Source organism: Sprattus sprattus (assembly GCF_963457725.1).
Source record: "Sprattus sprattus genome assembly, chromosome: 6".
NCBI lineage: Eukaryota > Metazoa > Chordata > Actinopteri > Clupeiformes > Clupeidae > Sprattus > Sprattus sprattus.
In genome coordinates this window covers 29,502,294-29,521,379 of record NC_137925.1, presented here as the reverse complement: position 1 = coordinate 29,521,379, position 19,086 = coordinate 29,502,294, and the positions used below count along the sequence as shown (strand labels likewise).

General features: G+C 44.8%; 1 protein-coding gene across 1 annotated transcript in view; it reads right to left on the bottom strand.

Moving 5' to 3' along the window:
• Window positions 1-17,747, bottom strand: part of myot (myotilin) — a 68,730-nt gene extending 50,983 nt beyond the window's left edge. Inside the window, exons 1-3 of the mRNA XM_080841023.1 lie at window positions 17,589-17,747; window positions 12,526-12,561; window positions 11,917-12,040 (exon numbers count right to left, since the gene is read on the bottom strand). Of these exons, the coding sequence (XP_080697149.1) occupies window positions 11,917-12,040; window positions 12,526-12,533 (132 nt within the window). The 5' untranslated portion in view covers window positions 12,534-12,561; window positions 17,589-17,747. The remainder of the gene's footprint in view (window positions 1-11,916; window positions 12,041-12,525; window positions 12,562-17,588) is intronic.
• Between the last annotated feature and the right edge of the window lie 1,339 nt (window positions 17,748-19,086).

Sequence of the window (19,086 nt, the reverse complement as noted above, 5' to 3'; positions counted from 1 at the left end):
TTATGTCCTTTGTTATAGTTTTCCTCTAGCCTGTTGGTTGTAGTTTGTAGTGTAGTGAGAGTGCATCAATTGCACATCACAGGCTAGAGTGGTTTCTTTCTTTTCTTTATTCTTTTGTTTTGTCCACCCCCCTCCCTCTCGGATAGCCAGCCTCAGTGGTGGTGGAGCCAGGGGAACTTATAGGGCCCTATTGAGTAGGCATCTCCCTAGTTCCCCTTTTTGCACTCAAGGAGTAGAATAGACATGTGAAGTTGCGGTGAAGTGAATTCTTTAATCCTCATATCAAGTTTATCAGAGTGATCTATATTTGCAGTGTGTCTTCTGACAGTGAACACGTGTTGTATTGGGACTCTTACCCGTCCATGAGTCTTTTGTTTGCTCCTCTGGCTCCATTGCTGCAGGCTTGGCGACTCCTTTCCCCTTTTATTTCTTTGTTTATGAATTTGATTCTGTTGACCAACCAACCCACTTTGTATTAATAAAAAACTGTATTTTTATACTTTGAAAGAACCTGTGTCTGTACAGCTTATTGATACCGAGTTCCCCTTGCTCAATAACTCAAGGGGTGGCGTAGTCACTGTACCCTAGGGGGCGCTACATTTTGGCGTAGCCGGCAGGATCACTGTTAATCTTTAAAGTGTTGTTGGTTGGTCACAGTGAGCAGCACCGTGTGAGTGTGTGTGTGTGTGTGTGTGTGTGTGTGTTTGTGTGTAGAGAACAGCAACTGGCAACATGAGCGGCGAAGAGGACAACGATGGAGGCTCTGGGGCACAGCAGCTGCAGCAGCTACGGCAACGTGTGGCCCAGCTACAAGCTGAAAACCAGAGACTATCCGGTGCACAAGGTGACGATGCTGGGGGGGGGGATCCCCTTCCAGTGCGAAGAGAACAGACACTCTATCTGCCCAGAGAGAGACGGTGCCCTAAGTTCTCTGGCTCCCGAACAACTGGGACCCTTTCCATTGAGGAGTGGACTGAAGAAACACAAGGCTGTATTAGGTCAAGGTACATGTCCGATCTAGAAAAGGCAATGTTTTTATATGATCACTTAGAGGGCGAAGCCCGAAACGAGATCAAATATAGACCTGCTACTGTTAGAGAAAACCCAACAGAAATGATTTCCGTCTTAAAAGAAGTATATGGATGTTCTAAATCATATGTTTATTGGCAGCAGCGCTTCTTTGACCGAAAGCAGAAAGAACATGAGTCATTGTTTGAGTTTTCACATGCATTGATGAACCTTATGGCACAGGTGAAACAATCCAAACAAGATTCTATTGCTAATGCAGACATGTTGCTTAGAGACCAATTCTGTGAAAATGTTCGTGACCCAACGTTAAAACGGGAACTTAAAAGAATGGTACGGGCTAATGAGGCCTCTTCCCTGCTAGATGTAAGACGGGAAGCCACTAGGTGGGTGGAGGAGGGACAGACAAGTCGCGAACGGAGTCAAAGTGCTCCAGGGCGTAGAAGTGAAGCGCTTTATATGTCTCAGTGTGAAGCCACCGCTGCACAACCCTCAGAGATGGCAGAGTTAAAAGAACTGGTGTTGAAACAACAAGCCCAACTTGATATGCTGGTCCAACATCTAGGGCAGCCCACCAGTCGATCTCGCGCCCCGCAGCCATATCGGGAGGGACGCTTTAAGCGTACCCCTGACGGTCAGCCCATCTGCATTCGATGCGAGCAACCTGGACATATAGCCCGGTACTGTCAATCCGCTCCCCCTTCGAGCAACCGTAGACCAGCCCCTCACACAGTTCTAGATCCCACCGAGCGGTCAGTGCCTTTTGCCCGTAGTTCAAGTAGCCAGCCGGGAAACTAGAAATTCCCAGTGTGCAGAGCCACACACTGGGAGGGGAGGGTTTTGGCTCTGCATGTTCTCCGTCTTTTAGACAATTAGTTGGAAAATGCCCTGTTTTACATGTGGACATTGGAGGGTTGATGGTCCCCTGTCTAATTGACACTGGGTCAATGGTTACTACTGTAACTGAGAGTTTTTTTAATAAATATTTCAGTCATCTGCAGAAGAAAGACTGCAAGTGGTTAGGCCTCAAGGCAGCTAATGGGCTAGACATACCTTACACTGGTTATATCGAGCTGGATATTTTTGTTTTGGGACAGCGTATTCCGGAGAGGGGAATATTGATTGTCAGAGACCCACCCAATGTGACCCTTCATGACCGCAAGGTAGCTACCCCTGGTATACTAGGTATGAACGTACTGTCGGAGTGCTATAGAGTTCTCTTTGAGCAACATGGTGCACAGCTCTTCCACTCCCCTCCGGTTAAGTCGGCGGCCCCAGCAGCCCTACGGGCTTTGCGACATTGTGAGAAGATCCAAGCCGTCTTCAATGCCCCCAAGCCATTCAAGGTCAAAGTCCAGGGGAAGTCTCCGGTCTGCCTTGGGGCTGGTGCCCTGACTATGGTTGCGGTTACATGCCCCCAGTTAGATACTGCGGAGTTCTTGTTTGAGCCATTAGGTAATGAAGATGGGCAACTGCCTGAAGGTCTCTTGGTGTCCCCCACCCTTGTCACTGCCAAAAGGGGCATGTTGTGTGCTCCTGTAGTTAATGTCGGGTCTACTGACGTGTGGCTTTCCCCCCGACGCACCATTGGAACTGTGCAGGCAGTGATGGCGACCTCTGCTGGAACCAACCTTGTTGACGGTAAGCCTTCATGGGAAGAGTGTTCCGCCTACGTCTCCACTCAGGAGGCAACCACATGCTCCAGCGTCCATGAATCTCCCTTCCCTGACTTTGAGGGCCTGACTCCTGAGCAAGCTTCCAAAGCCAAAGCCCTCTTTGTTCAGTACGACGATATCTTTTCCAAGGGTGATGGAGATCTGGGATGTACGTCTCTGATTACTCATGAGATTCCATTAGTTGATGATGCCCCTGTCCGTCAACCTTACCGTCGAATCCCGCCCACCCAGTATGACATGGTGAAGGCCCATATCAAACAGCTCTTAGATAGTCAGGTCATAAGAGAGAGCAGCAGCCCGTACTCTTCTCCAATCGTTCTTGTCACCAAGAAAGATGGGAGCCTTCGTCTCTGCGTAGACTATCGGCAGCTGAACTCAAAGACCCGGCGTGATGCCTATCCCCTCCCCAGGATAGAAGAGTCCTTAGATGCCCTGTCCGGGGCAAGATGGTTTTCCACCCTCGATCTTGCGAGTGGGTATCACCAAGTCCCGATGGCCGAGAAAGACAAGTCGAAGACTGCCTTTTGCACACCGTTTGGCCTCTTTGAGTTCAACCGGATGCCATTCGGACTGTGCAATGCTCCCGGCACGTTTCAGCGCCTCATGGAGCGCATGTTTGGAGATTGCCGTAACCAATCGGTCCTTTTGTACCTAGATGATGTGATTGTATATTCGTCGACAGTGGAACAACACCTTGAGCGGCTGGGGGAAGTGTTCACACGACTGAAGAAACAGAACCTCAAGGTGAAGTTGGCTAAGTGTGAGTTCTTCAAACACCAGGTGAGCTACTTAGGCCACGTGGTCTCGTCAGAGGGGGTAGCTACCGACCCTGCGAAGATTGAGGCAGTTAAGGAGTGGCAGCGCCCAGGTCACCTGGCTGAATTGAGGTCCTTTCTTGGCTTTGCAAGTTATTATCGGCGGTTCGTCGAAGGCTTCTCCAAGATCTCAGCCCCGCTACATCATCTTGTGGGGAAGCTCATTGGACCACGGAGAAAGGGGAAGACCCCTCCAGTTCCCCTAACAACAGCATGGGATGAGGCCTGTGAAAAGGCATTTGAGTCGTTGAAGGAGAGACTTACCTCTGCCCCAGTTTTGGCCTATGCCGACTTCAAGAAACCCTTCATTCTGGAAACCGACGCTAGCCATGGAGGCCTGGGGGCTATTCTCTCACAAGAGCATGACGGGAAAGTTCGCCCTATCGCCTTTGCCAGCCGAGGACTGAAACCTACCGAGAGGAATATGGAGAATTATAGCTCCATGAAGCTCGAACTTCTCGCCTTAAAATGGGCAGTGACTGAGAAGTACAGGGAATACCTGTTAGGGAATCATTTCACTATCTTGACCGATAACAATCCTCTCAGCCATCTGCAGACTGCCAAGCTGGGGGCAATTGAGCAGCGGTGGGCCGCTCAACTAGCATCCTTCAATTTCACCATCAAGTACCGCCCGGGAAAGAGCAACCAGAATGCGGATGCATTGTCCCGTCAGTACCTGGACCGGTTTGCGTTTGGGACAGAAGTCCCCTTGCTGGGAGCTCTAGCCGATATGGGCCAGCCGCCCGTCGCCGAGGGTTATTGTGGAGAAGTGGTGGCGCTGCCTGGCCGTAGGCCTCAAGACCTGCGCCTATTGCAAGAGGCTGACCCAGTCATCGGGCCTGTGCGCAAATATCATCAAGCCGGCATACTGCCAGGAACTGAAGAGCGGACGTCATTGTCCAGCCCTTGCAGGGCACTGCTGCGGCAATGGAGCCGTCTGGTTACTCAGGAGGGGGTATTGTACCGCCTTGTCCATGCCCCAGGTGGAGGCCCAGACACTTTCCAGCTGCTCCTTCCCCAGTGCTTGCAGGAAGAAGTCCTCCGTAGTGTCCATGACCACCAGGGGCACCAGGGCACTGAGAGGACCCTCCAGCTGTTACGGGATCGATGTTTCTGGCCACGCATGACCAAAGATGCTGAGCAGTGGTGCCAACAGTGTCAAAGGTGTGTACTGGGGAAGGCTGTCCAGCCAAAGGTGCGTGCATATTGGGGAACGTTGCAGGCGACCCAGCCAAATGAGATTCTAGCGATTGACTTCACCTTGTTGGAAACTGCAAGTGATGGTCGGGAGAATGTTTTGGTCTTGACTGACATCTTTACAAAATACTCTCAAGCATTCCCCACCAAAGACCAAAGAGCCCCCACAGTGGCCAAAGTCTTGGTCCAGCAGTGGTTCCATCGGTTTGGGCCCCCAGGCCGTATCCATTCAGATCAGGGGCGGAACTTTGAAAGCATGCTGATTCAACAACTCTGCCAGATGTATGGTGTACAGAAGAGTAGAACCACACCTTACCACCCACAAGGTAATGGACAGTGTGAACGATTTAACCGTACCTTACATGACCTGTTGCGCACCCTACCGCCAGCTGAGAAACGGCACTGGCCCCGACACTTGCCACAGCTGACCTTTGCCTACAACACCACACCTCACCAGACTACTGGCCACACCCCATACTATCTCATGTTTGGGCACCATCCGAGATTACCAGTGGACTTCCTCCTTGGTGCTGGGGTGGCAGGACAGGACGCGGGCACCATAGAGGACTGGATTCATGAACATCAACAGAGTGTGCGGATCACCCGAGAGCACGTCCGGCAGAGATCAGAGGAGCTGGCACACCGGCGTAACCGAAACCACAATGCCCAGGTGAACGATTCCGGTCTTGAAGAGGGGGGGTTAGTGTACCTACGTAACCATGTGCCTGGTCGGAATAAAATCCAGGATCACTGGAACCCTGCTGTGTTTCAGGTGTGTCGGCGGCCCTCTGGGACTGGAACAGTGTACACTGTGGCCCCTAGAGATGGGGAAGGGCCAACCCGGCAGGTCCACCGGTCCGAGCTGAGGGCTATTCCAGAAGGGTTGCGGTCAGAGGCAGAGGCGGCTGCCCCTTCTACAAACCACACTGGCCGACCTGTTGACTCCCAATTCTGCGATGATGGAAGGCAAGAAGATGTGGTCATTATACAACCAGGCGGGACTCAGGAGGTCCTGGATTTCCCCCAACCCCATGCTTCCGTTGAGGTGGAAACCATGCCTGGAGAAGAGGCTGAAACCCTGCGGCGCTCAGCCAGGTCGACAGCAGGTCAGCACTCCAACCCCTACCGGCTCCCTCAATCCGTTGCCACCAGGAATGAAGAGGGGTCACTTGCAGAGGGCGGAGCCCCGGACCGGGGGGTGTGAATTGCCATCGTCGGGTCGCCGATTCATTTGGAGGGGGTGGATTGTAGCCTGTGCACCAGGTTAAGACTAGGTTCCCCTAGGTTCCCCTAGGTTCTCTCTCTGTCTCTCGCTCTCTCCCTTCTGTTCGCTCTCCCCAGTACAAGCACGTCATTAATTGGGGGGTGGAGTGGGCACCTAGTTGGCCACCTACCTGACGGGAGGTAGGCGTATATATTTAGGCACCTGGGGTCCTTACACAGGTCTGTTACTGTTGCTGGCACACGGGTGAGGAAGCTAGGCGTGGGCACGCTCTTGAAGTGCGGAGGTATGTCAAAGCGGCTGCTTTCTTGTTTCTTATTTTCACTGACGGTTAGCATGCTAAGCGATGTTTGTTTTAATAGTGCGTGTGTGACTCAAAGCAGAAGCTGACTGCACCAGGCTGTACCTGGGTTTGAGACCGTTTGCGGTTCAAAGGTACGATAATGACTAATTAAATGTAACTGTTGTAGTACACTGTTTTTTTAACTAAAGTATTGTAAACATGTGTATTTATTCTCCACCAGCACCCACTGGGTATTGTGGCTTGTGTGGTGCGTGGTGTATCCGCTACCAGCGATTTGTATTTACAGCAGGAGCGGCAGGTATGTCTTTGAGTGTTCTTTCTCTTTGTCGGCTTGACGAACGTGCAATGGATACGAGCGCATTGGTGCTATTTCCCCGTTAGCCTGATGGCGGTTTATTGACGTAATGTGTATTTACTCTGTAATGTGTTGTGTGTGAGTGAATCATATGGACAATGGAGTGTGACTACCTGTTTTAATTGTCTGTTATTGTTATATTGCGTATTTACCCTGTAATGTGTGGTGAGGCAATCATGGACAAGGGAATGTGACTACCTGTGTTAATTGTCTGTTTATGTTTTCAGACAGTGATCAACCAGCGTTGCTAGGGTTGCTGTTCTCTACATGTGTGTGATTGTTGTGTGGTTTATGTCCTTTGTTATAGTTTTCCTCTAGCCTGTTGGTTGTAGTTTGTAGTGTAGTGAGAGTGCATCAATTGCACATCACAGGCTAGAGTGGTTTCTTTCTTTTCTTTATTCTTTTGTTTTGTCCACCCCCCTCCCTCTCGGATAGCCAGCCTCAGTGGTGGTGGAGCCAGGGGAACTTATAGGGCCCTATTGAGTAGGCATCTCCCTAGTTCCCCTTTTTGCACTCAAGGAGTAGAATAGACATGTGAAGTTGCGGTGAAGTGAATTCTTTAATCCTCATATCAAGTTTATCAGAGTGATCTATATTTGCAGTGTGTCTTCTGACAGTGAACACGTGTTGTATTGGGACTCTTACCCGTCCATGAGTCTTTTGTTTGCTCCTCTGGCTCCATTGCTGCAGGCTTGGCGACTCCTTTCCCCTTTTATTTCTTTGTTTATGAATTTGATTCTGTTGACCAACCAACCCACTTTGTATTAATAAAAAACTGTATTTTTATACTTTGAAAGAACCTGTGTCTGTACAGCTTATTGATACCGAGTTCCCCTTGCTCAATAACTCAAGGGGTGGCGTAGTCACTGTACCCTAGGGGGCGCTACACAAATAAACCTGAACTTGAACTTGTGTGTGTGTGTGGGTGTGCCCTGTAAGCAAAATGACGGCCCGCGATCTATTATTATTTTATTTTTATCATTTAGCTCAGCAAAAGGTCGTTACCCCCACCATGCCTGCTACGTCCGTGGTGCGGCCTTGAATAACGTCCCCAGGACGTCTAAAACACGTTTCCCAGAAGTCACCACAATGCCCTCAGGACGTTCTTGCAACTTCCTGCAGAACGTCCCCAGGACCTATAGAAACACGTTTTCCAGACGTCACCGGAATGTCCTAGGGACGTTCTTGCAACGTCCTGCAGAGCGTCCCCAGGACCTATAGAAAACGTTTCCCAATTGACCTATCGCTAAGCCCCGCCCCCCATTGTGACAGTTGCTAAATCGTACACTTTATCAGAGCTGACTAGAGTTTACAATGGCAGCTATCAGTGACAAAACTATATCCCAAGAGGCTCTAGACAACTTTTGGAGAGAAAAGGACCTGATTTCGCCTAGAAGCCTTCTAAAGGGACTTAATTATGCAATGGAGGGATATGTATACAATTTAAAACTCGATATGGTGGATAACAAGCTTAAATTTGAGGCGAGAATTTACAGAGCTCAATGCAAGAGGGAGAAGCCTCAACTCACGGTCATCGCGATTGCAGATAAATACATCCAATACCAGCATTGTTCATGCACCGCATGGGGAAGATACAATGAATTCACAGTCAGTTAATTTAACTAATCTGGAAGGTACCGTAGCCTACACCTACATTTATTAACTAGCAGGAACCTGCCCCTGACAGGACAGTGTCCTAACCATAGGCTATGGTCCTAACTGTCTAGCTTGTTAATGTAACCTTGTTAATTACCGGCATGCGTGTGTTTCGTTCACGTTGTCATGTTAATCCATTATTAAACCTATCGTTTGTTTAATAGAATGGCCGATTTTTTAACAAACTGTCCCATAACTGACAAAGTTACGCTAGCGCAGCTATTGAATAATTGACGTTAGCTAATTTGAACCAGAGATAACTTGCCTAAGCCTAGCATAACATCAGTGGTGAAAGTAAGCAGGTACTGTCAATAATGAGTAGGCCTATGCCTTTTATCATGTAGGCTTAGTTGATTGCTTTAGCAAAGGGAAATTCTAGTACAAGAGTATGGCAGAAAGCTAATGAACGTAGCGTTCACTGAGTGGTCTGTCACACAGCTTAATCCACCGGAGATATTTTGGACCGGTCTTGTTTTCATTTAGGAAATGAGATATACCCCATTGCCTATCTTCTCACGATAACTCGTATCAGTGTTGTATCTACCCCATGCACATCGTTTGGCCATTTATGTTGAAACTACATTACCACAATTACACACTTGTTTTTGTCCCGTTGTGGCTTGGGGAAAAGGGATGAAATATACCCCATTCTGCAGCCTATCGGGATACCTACTGTCGGTGTTACATGTACCCCAAGCACATCGTTTGACCCATGTTTTTTTTTTTTTCATAAGCAACATCAATTGATCATTAAATTATTGAAAAAGGTCTCCTCCCTGTTGTTTTCAATGGAGTTATCGGAGCTGATGTCCGAGTCCAGTTCAGGCTGAAATGTCATTGGTTCATCTGCTTTCTAAGGGGGGCGCTTAGCGACAGGTCAATTTTCACCGCAACGTCCTCGGTACGGTCTTGGAACGTCGTGCAAAACGTCGTAGAGTTGTCAAGGGAACCATACACATTTACGTTTTTAGAACGTTCAGAGAGATCATTACAGGACGTCGAGGGGACATCATTTTGCTTACAGGGGTGTCATTCAGATGCTGAGATATGGGCCTGAAATATTTTTTTTTGTACATGACAGATATTCTGTTTACTAACCTGTCTCTGTTCTCTCCCATATAGTAGGACTTGTTATAACATTATTCCTCATCATCCCTAACCTATACTTACATATACACATAAGGCAACCTAGCTATGGGGTTGTATTCTTCAGGGCTAATGTGTGTAATGTTCTAATGTACAGCTGTGTTCATGCGTGTGGATGTGGGTGTGTGTGGTGCTTGTGTAGGTGTGTGCGTGTAGTCTCCCTGAGGTCATCTAAACGTACTGAGGTTAGTCTCTTTTCTCCCTGAGGTCATCTAAACGTACTGAGGTTAGTCTCTTTTCTCCCTGAGGTCATCTAAACGTACTGAGGTTAGTCTCTTTTCTCCCTGAGGTCATCTAAACGTACTGAGGTTAGTCTCTTTTCTCCCTGAGGTCATCTAAACGTACTGAGGTTAGTCTCTTTTCTCCCTGAGGTCATCTAAACGTACTGAGGTTAGTCTCTTTTCTCCCTGAGGTCATCTAAACGTACTGAGGTTAGTCTCTTTTCTCCCTGAGGTCATCTAAACGTACTGAGGTTAGTCTCTTTTCTCCCTGAGGTCATCTAAACGTACTGAGGTAAGTCTCTTTTCTCCCTGAGGTCATCTAAACGTACTGAGGTTAGTCTCTTTTCTCCCTGAGGTCATCTAAACTCACTGAGGTTAGTATTTTTTTTTTTTTATCCCTGAGGTCCTCTCAACTCACTGAGGATAGTCCCTTTTCTCCCTTCCTTTCCTACTGTCTCCACTGTGGGAGGCTGCTGCTGTTTTTAAACCTGATCCACTTCCTGAAACCCTCTTCCTTCCTATTCCCACCAAACTTTTCTGCACAACTTCTAATCTGCTTATGATACATCTTGTATACATATTGTGTGCAAGCCTTTTTACCCATATTTTTTTTTACCACAGATGCCTCCATTGAAATAGTTTTTATGGTTCATAGCTCTGCTTATCCTTATAATAGCAACCTTATGAGAACACTGTATACCCACAAAAATGTTCTACAACCAATACTTTGAATCCTGGCTCCCTTCATTTCTATCCACTATCAATCCTGATGTGCCCTTGAGTGTATTTACTACATGTATGCTAATATGTTTTATCCTGATGCATGTATAAATCCATCTGCTTGCTTCTGATTTGCATTCTACTCCTCCCACCCCTTCTATACCCCCCTTTCTATCTCTCTACCCAGCTAGTCCCAAACAGATGGGCCCCCTATAATGAGTTGGGTCCGCTCTAGACCTTTTCCTTGCCTCAGTGCCTGCTCTCAGGGGCTCAGGCTCTGCAAAGTGCCTTGAGACCATTTCTATTGTTACTGGCGCTAGATAAAGATAAAAAACCGAATTGAATTGCAGAGTGTTGGTCTTCTTGTGAATCCAAGAGCATCCAATAACACAGTAGGAGTTTGACATGTATGTATGAAAGCATCTGCCATGTTTCTGATTACCTCCCCTCCCTTTCTCCTCCTTTCCTTTCTTTATGTTGTTGTTTCTTTTCTTCATACTTGCCATGTTATACCTCACCCCACCCCCATCCCCAGTCCCTTCTCCCTGGGTAAGCACACAAGCAGCAGGGAGAGTGAAGGTAGTTCAGACTGGTCCAAGCAAAACAAATTGATAAATATACTACCGGTAATTCTATCTGTGTTGGCAATGGTGTTTCTATCAATGCTAAATATTCGAGGCACCAATTGTCTTGTTTTCTTGTTCTGTGTGCATTGGAGCCCTAGCTCATTTCACATGTCATCTGTGTGGCAAACCACCACTGGCTGGAGCTATAAATAGCCACCACTTTCATGTAGGCCTGCTAGTGCTAATGCTAATGCTTATGCCCCAAAGCTGTCTAAAAGGAAGACTTTGAAGTCATCTTTCAAGACGAGGAATAGTATGGTACAATAATACTATTCTCTTTGAAAGACGTCAGTCCCCAACTTATTCTGTAGATTCTGCAAATACCGAGGGAGACGGTAGTGGTTCACGTGATCTCAACCACTGACGGATATTATTCTTAGACTCTGGCAGTAGATAGACCCTCCCTCTCACTCTGAGTGGTATACAGCCTTGGCAGAAATGGCTTCTCACAGCGCTATAAATAAATGGTTTGACTACATGGGGTCTACATCAGGGGTTCACCTTCTTCGTTAATCAGGAAGAAATATACAAACGTCACTGCTGAACACTTACTCTACCCCATACCCTATGGTAGCATTTATATGCAATATATATCATTGCCACCACCAACATGGTTTTCTGTTCCTACTCTTCTTGCCCCTGTAACAGTAACCCTATGAGCACACTGCATACCCAATAAGCTGTTTTTGTATGTATAATGAAAAAACATACGATGTTTGTATATATACAATGTACATCTACCAAATGCATGCTGTGTACATCTACCACTTGTTGTTTCCCTTCCCCTTCTACCACACAGAGAATTCATAAAGAATGACGGAGAACCCCAAGGAAAAAATCAATCCTATATAAAAATCCTATATAAAAACTACATCCTGTAATATAAAAAGACATTCAATTTCAATGCCTGTGAATGTATAAGCTTGTGTAAGTGTTTTGGGTGTGTGCGCACCCTCTCAGGTTTGGTGCAAAGGGGCTGAGCCAGGCTTGGGTTCTGCTGGGTGATGGTGGATGAAGACGCCTCTCTGGTGCACGAAGAGATGGTCAAGGACACCGTACTGGTTTTCTTTTGAACCCTAGAATAAGGACAGTCTCCTTTTAGACCGATATTCATGTCTTAGATTTACATTTCATTGACATTCACAGCCCTCATACTACTTTATTTATTTACATTTCATTGACATTCACAGCCCTCATTCTACTTTATATATAAATGCAGTATCACCTAAGGACACAATTAGTTTAATAGTACGGATCAAATAATTATACTTAAACTACTGATTAGAATAGCAAAGTAAAGAATTGGTGTTAGATCCACTGACAGTAAAGTAATACTTACAGTGCCATATTTAAGGGTTAGGGTTAGATCCATTGACAGCAGAGTAATACTTACTGTGCCATATTTAAGGGTTAGTGTTAGATCCATTGACAGTAGAGTAATACTTACTGTGCCATATTTAAGGGTTAGTGTAAGGGTTAGATCCACTGAGAGTAGAGTAGAACTTACTGTGCCATATTTAAGGATTAGGGTTAGATCCATTGACAGTAGAGTAATACTTACTGTGCCATATTTAAGGGGACGAGCTCCTGGTTATTCCTACACAAGGAGAGATTCAAGTAAAGCTGTTAAGCTTGGTAACCACAAAATTATCTTTTCAAATAATGTTTTGAAAATTGGAATGGAATTGGTCAGCAAATGATAATACAGCGGCTGTTGGTGTCTATAGCAAAGGGAGACTCTTATGCTTGTACAGTTTTTACCTGCTAAAATGATTCTATGAAATACATTTGTTCAACAAAGCTTGTCACCCTCTGACCATGTGATAGTATTGGGGACCCTCATGACAACTATCTCCATTGATAATACATTATGAGCTCCTCAATAGTTAAAGATCCCTGGTTCTCTGTCATCATTGATAATACATAATGACAACAAGATGTCAACACTCAACAGTTGAGGCACAATGCCTGTAACCGCTGGCTGGCAACCAACATCTCACAATGCAGCCATCTCAGGAAGTAGGACATTAGATCAACCTTTATTATCTATTACACTCAAAATTCATTAAACTCAATATGCAAAACCTTGTCTCTAAACCACTTTTTTTGCAAAACACTATGAACAATTCTGTACACAAGTATGAGAAGGTGAAATCCCCCCTTCTCACCGCTTCTCACTCCCACCAAAATGGAGTCTGACTTGCGTTGCCCCCCAAGAGTGGGAGGCAGACTTTGACTCACACATACACACACGTTTATGTGTCATATCCACATATATCATTAGCCACCTTTTCCATACTGCTATGTAGCTACATTGTTAAACCAAGTGAGAGTTAAGTAAGTTCATGTGCTGACTCCATTACAAGGTCGCAATGCGGTTTTCCTATGGTATACAGAAAACACAAGGGTCACTGTTCACAATGGTCACTGTTCACCTCGTTTATTATCGTTTATTATGCTCACCATCCATGGCCATGTTAATAATATGTGTTGTGTGCTTAAGGTGTGTAAATAATGTAATGTATGGTTTTGGGTGCATTGGTTAACTTGTTAATGCCACATGTTGTCTATGGGACTAATGTGGAGCTGATTGGATCAATTTGGCTCGAAGGGCAGGATTATTTAAAGGGTGCCTCATTCCTTCAGAGGGGGGGGCGTCAGAAGGAGTACTAGCCTGCTGTGAGGTTAAGTAAATACTGCATAACTGCGTTACTGTGTAACTAGTTTTAGGTACTTTGACTACTTTTTGACTTTTGATATATTTTTTTTGTTTTGTGTACATCAGGGGTCTAAACTCCCAGCCCGCCAAGCGATTTCATCTGGTCCGCCAGCTCCTCAGAATGTTGCAAATAGTTCCGTTGATTTGAATGGGCCACCACAACGTTCACCGCTGCCATTGGCAACGGGTTTTATGCTTCTAATTCTCATCTTTCATATCATTCCGCAAGTAGTCCAGTCATTTAACGTAATGGAAACTTAATTGAAGTCAGCAAGTAATGGGTTGCTACGCAGCACCTGAACTTTAAAGTTTTCTTTTGCATGAAGAACAATTTTTTCCTTAACGGAAGTCACGAAATGGCAACAAAATCATTAAAAATAAGTATTGAGGAGGAATGTGTTCTATCGTTTTGACAAGTAACCGAATAATAATCGGGATTATTATTAATTATCGGAAAATAAAGCTGTGTGTCAAAGGCAAAGTTACAGTGCGTATTCTGTGGCTATGGACGAGAGTACTGAAAACAATGATAATCCTCAGCTCGCAAATTTTTCCCGCAGTGTTATCAACCAGTTTGTGTGACTATATAGTGATGTACAGGAATATGGTAAAACTAATGCCAAATCACCAGTAGCAGGAAAGCTAACAGTTATGCCCTTCAGCCTCTATCAGTCATAGAGGTCCCATCCACCCGCATAGTAATGGACATTGTTGGACCCCTGGAAAGAACCTTAGGAGGGTACAAATACATTTGAGTCATCTGTGACTGTTCCATCGGCTACCCTGAGGCTTTTCCCTTGCGTAAGGTGGCTGCCTTCCCCTTTGCACAGGCCCCGTTCCAGCTAATTTCTAGGGTAGGCATCCCCAAGGGAATTATTACAGATCAGGGCACAGCCATTTTATCAAAAACGCTCAGGCAAGTGTATAGCTTGCTTGATATTAAGGGGATTCGGACCATTCAGACAGACGGTGAAGGGTGCTGAGAAGGTTTGGGGCAGCCAATGGGAAGGACTGGGACCACTGGCTTCCCTACTTGCTCTTTGCTTACATCAATCCACAGGCTTCTCGCCCTTTGAACTACTATAGGAAAGACAGCTTAGAGAGGCCTGAGAGGGGCCTAAAACACAGGAGGCCAATAGCATCCTGGCTCATGGAGAAAATGGAGAGCATGAATGACTTAGTGCGGGCCAACATAGAGCAAGCCCAAACCCACCAGAAGGCCTGGTATGATACGGCTGCCAAGCATCTTCCTCTAGTAGTTGCTTTATCAGTTGTGCAACAGGCACACAGGTGTCCCAGTGACCCACCCCATTCCTTCACAACAACGACTCAAATCTCCTACTTCCTCAGTGATATCTCATCATATCTGGATGAAGGACTGCTACCTTCAGCTCCTTTTCAATGACTGAGCTCCTGGGACTCCCAGCCAATCTGGCTATCCCACATAAATATAAATAATGAACTTGTAAATAATGAGCTCATCACCACTGACCCCAACTAGACAAGAAATGTGGACATCATGATTGCTGACCAATTTGGTTCCACTGAGCATTTGGCTTTGGACTTAAGGCGTTGTCACTTAACTCTGTATTCTGAAAATTAGAGTCTCACCCAAATACTACAATTAGAATTGTATTGTTTACAGTGTTATGTAATGTTATGCTATGTAAGTCATTTTGGACAAAAAGTGTCCCAGGTCTTAGGTTTAGAGACATTGTTGTCAGTGGAGATAACTATATGAGTTATGAAAGCATGTTGGCCCTGAGACAAGCAGGAATAGTGCAATCTGTTCCAGGAACAGCCTTGGTACATTTAAAAAGTGTTTAGAAACTAACCTTTTCATCATCTGTTTAATTACCTATTTTGTTTGAGGAATATGTATTATTGTTGTTGCTGTTAATGTTAATTGATTGTTTTACCTTTTGTTGTGTGTAATGTCTTTGTAAGTCGCTATGGACAAAAGTGTCTGCTAAATACCTTAACCATAACCATAAGAAACGTATATCTTTTTCACTTACACAAATGGTATAATCAACACAAGAATGTATATATATATATTTATATGTTGTCTTAAATATGAGTTAAAGACACAGTGTGTGATTCTAATCCAATACACTTTTTGTCAAATTTAGCACATTTCTCCTTCTGGTCCTCTTGCTGTCTCTTCTGTGTGTGTGCTCAAAAAGAGACTCTGGTGTTTGTACACAGTCCTGGCTTTGTAAATAGGAAACAAACAAAGAGGCTCGAACCAAGCCTAATACACTGTTCCAGTATTTCATTCAGGAGCACAGGAAGGAGGGGTATAGTTTACTTGGCTGTTTAGCAACAACAACCTTTCACCATAATTGTATATTGTGCCTTTAATGTCCTACGCCTGGAGCAGCACTATATACAGCAAAACAGCACAATATTTGAACACTATATGAAAGGTAGGGAAATTGTTTGACACCATGCACCCCACTGTTACTGGGGGGAATTCAGGCATTTGTAGACTACCTTTTCCTTTTTTGTTTCACTCCCTTTCTCTAGATAATATATTTGTGAGAATGTGATATTTCCTAAGCCATTTTGTGATTCAATCATTGAGAATTTATAAGGCTGACTTGGAGGATCCAATGTCTTTCTTTGGACAGAGGACGAGGCCGCTTATATCCAGTGGGTGAGGCAGCCAATGGGGGAAGGGGAAATTTGAGACAAATGCTGGTCTAATTTAGTTTTGCTATTGGTGTGATGAATTTAGAAACACTTGTGCTCAGATAAATCTTCCTAACACTTCCTGCTAGATGTAGTTTTACAAAGAATCATGAGAATCCTCAAAACCAACCATAAACAACAATATAAATTTAAGCAAGTTAGTATTTACAAATAACTCGGTATACCAGTGCTGTTCAAACTAAATATAGCAGAGTGGCCAACAACAAAGTTACAGCAGGCCCAACTGTGTCTTGTCAGTTTGTCAAGTGCCAGGTTTCTACCCTAACCCTAACCCTAGGCCTGTAGCACATTACACCGCTTGAGACACAGTTTGGCCAATCTTTTCCTTTTGGATGTCGCTTCGAGAATATTAGAATGATTTTGCAGATCATAACATTTCATAAATATTATTCAATAAACCACCACAGTGGAACACTGATAAGATCACAGCATGTGAGCCTTTTCTGTGGTCAATCTTATACTGCTCTATTAAATGTGATTGAACTCATACAACAACCATATAGTTGTTGATAGTTAACAACCTTGTCACTATAGTATGAGTTCATTAAGATGTGTTCAAATAGACTTGCATGAAGCATGAGGTTTTTCCAGTAGCATAGTAAGTATAGCTCAAGTCCTCCGTGCTATTTCCATGGATTTATTTGACCTTTTAGTTACTGGCAACTACTATTCTACAAACCTACACAGACTAACAATTAAAGTCATCATGATTTGAAAAGTCAGAATCAAACTGAATGCATCTCAAATAAACTTTAGTAAGCCAACAGTTTTCCAGGTCCTTCACAAAATGTTATATGCACAAATCAAGTCACAAGAGCCTATTAAAGCCTATTATTGAGCCTGCACCAGCCTTTGTAATCATACAGTGCAACCATTCCTAGAGTCAACAGCTAGTCACATACAGCCACTCAAAGTTGATGGGCACTATCACTATGTTCAATTAATTCACTACGCGGGTATGGATATCAAGATATTAGATTAAACAGTTGGAAGATCAGGACACCAAAAAGCAATACAATCTAAATAAAAAATAAATAACAACATGGATGTCCTCTCTACATTTCTATTTCTAATGAAGGTGTTTGAATCATGTCCTATTCCCTCATTCAGGTTCATCCTGTGCACTAAAGTCAGACAATTACAACTGAAAGAAATGTAAAAGTATGCTATAATAACCCTGGGACCCTTACCCACAACTTGCCACCACCAGCGATGATACTAATCCCAGAGGAGGCTGACAGAGTGAGAAGCGATAGCAGCAGGGGCTCTACCCTTGGTCTCCTCGTCTGACGCCCTCTCACTGCTCAAACATCCACAGGTCTTTCTCATGACTTCAGTCATTCAGGGGTTGAGATATGCAGTGGATCAGATGTGGGGGTGGAGCTTATTTCAAACCGTTGAAGCTACTAATATAGAACAAGATGGAGGGAGTGGGGATGGGGGTGTGGCATGAAAGATAAGGGTGGTGTCAAGTTACAGCCCCCAGTAATAGACCCCACAAGTTATGGTTGAAACCTTGGTCAGACCTCAAATATAGACTCATCCCACTGTCAGCCCGGTGGCCAGTGAGGAGAATCGCAGGTGTTAGTTAATCATTGTGTGCATACTTGTGAAATGCTGCCCTGCCTGCTTTGGGTTTGAAAGGGGCTTGGGCTTTTTTGCGGTGGAGTTGTAGAAGTTAGCTGCTGTGGGTTTGATTTCCCCCCTCCATACTCAAAAGTAGTAGACATATTCCAGTGAACATGCTGCACCTCAAAGAATATTTTTCACAATTATGCTGGTAGAGCTTTATTATTATTATATTGATTGTAATTTTGTTAAAATGTTCTCCTTGTTTGCTCAACAAATTGTAATGCAGGATCATGCATTTTAAGGTTAATATTTAAACTTAATTAATTGTGGTCAATGTATGTGAAAGGCTTTTACTGGCTAAATTAGAATAACAATAAAACCCAAATCCCCCTTAAAATGTGTCTACATAAAACCAGTATACAGCAGCACAATGCAATAGCATGGAAAACTAATTTCTGACAAGGCTTGCTGTAGTTTACAATAGGCCTACATGCACATGTAACATTCAGTGTGGGTGAGCAATAGGTACATGCACATGTAACAGTGTGGGTGAACAATAGGTCTATATTCACATGTAACATTCAGTGTTGGTGAGCAATAGGTCTACATTCACATGTAACATTCAGTGTGGGTGAACAATAGGTCTACATGCACATGTAACATTCAGTGTGGGTGAACAATAGGTCTACATGCACATGTAACAGTGTGGGTTAACAATAGGTCTAAATGCACATGTAACAGTGTGGCTGAACAATAGGGCTATATTCACATGTAACATTCAGTGTTGGTGAGCAATAGGTCTACATTCACATGTAAAAGTGTGGGTGAGCAATAGGTCTACATGCACATGTAACAGTGTGGGTGAGCAATAGGTCTACATGCACATGTAACAGTGTGGGTGAGCAATAGGTCTACATGCACATGTAACAGTGTGGGTGAACAATAGGTCTACATGCACATGTAACAACGTGGTTGAACAATAAGCCTACATGCACATGTAACAGTGTGGGTGAACAATAGGCCTACATGCACATGTAACAGTGTGGGTGAACAGGCCTACATGCACATGTAACAGTGTGGGTGCACAATAGGCCTACATGCACATGTAACAGTGTG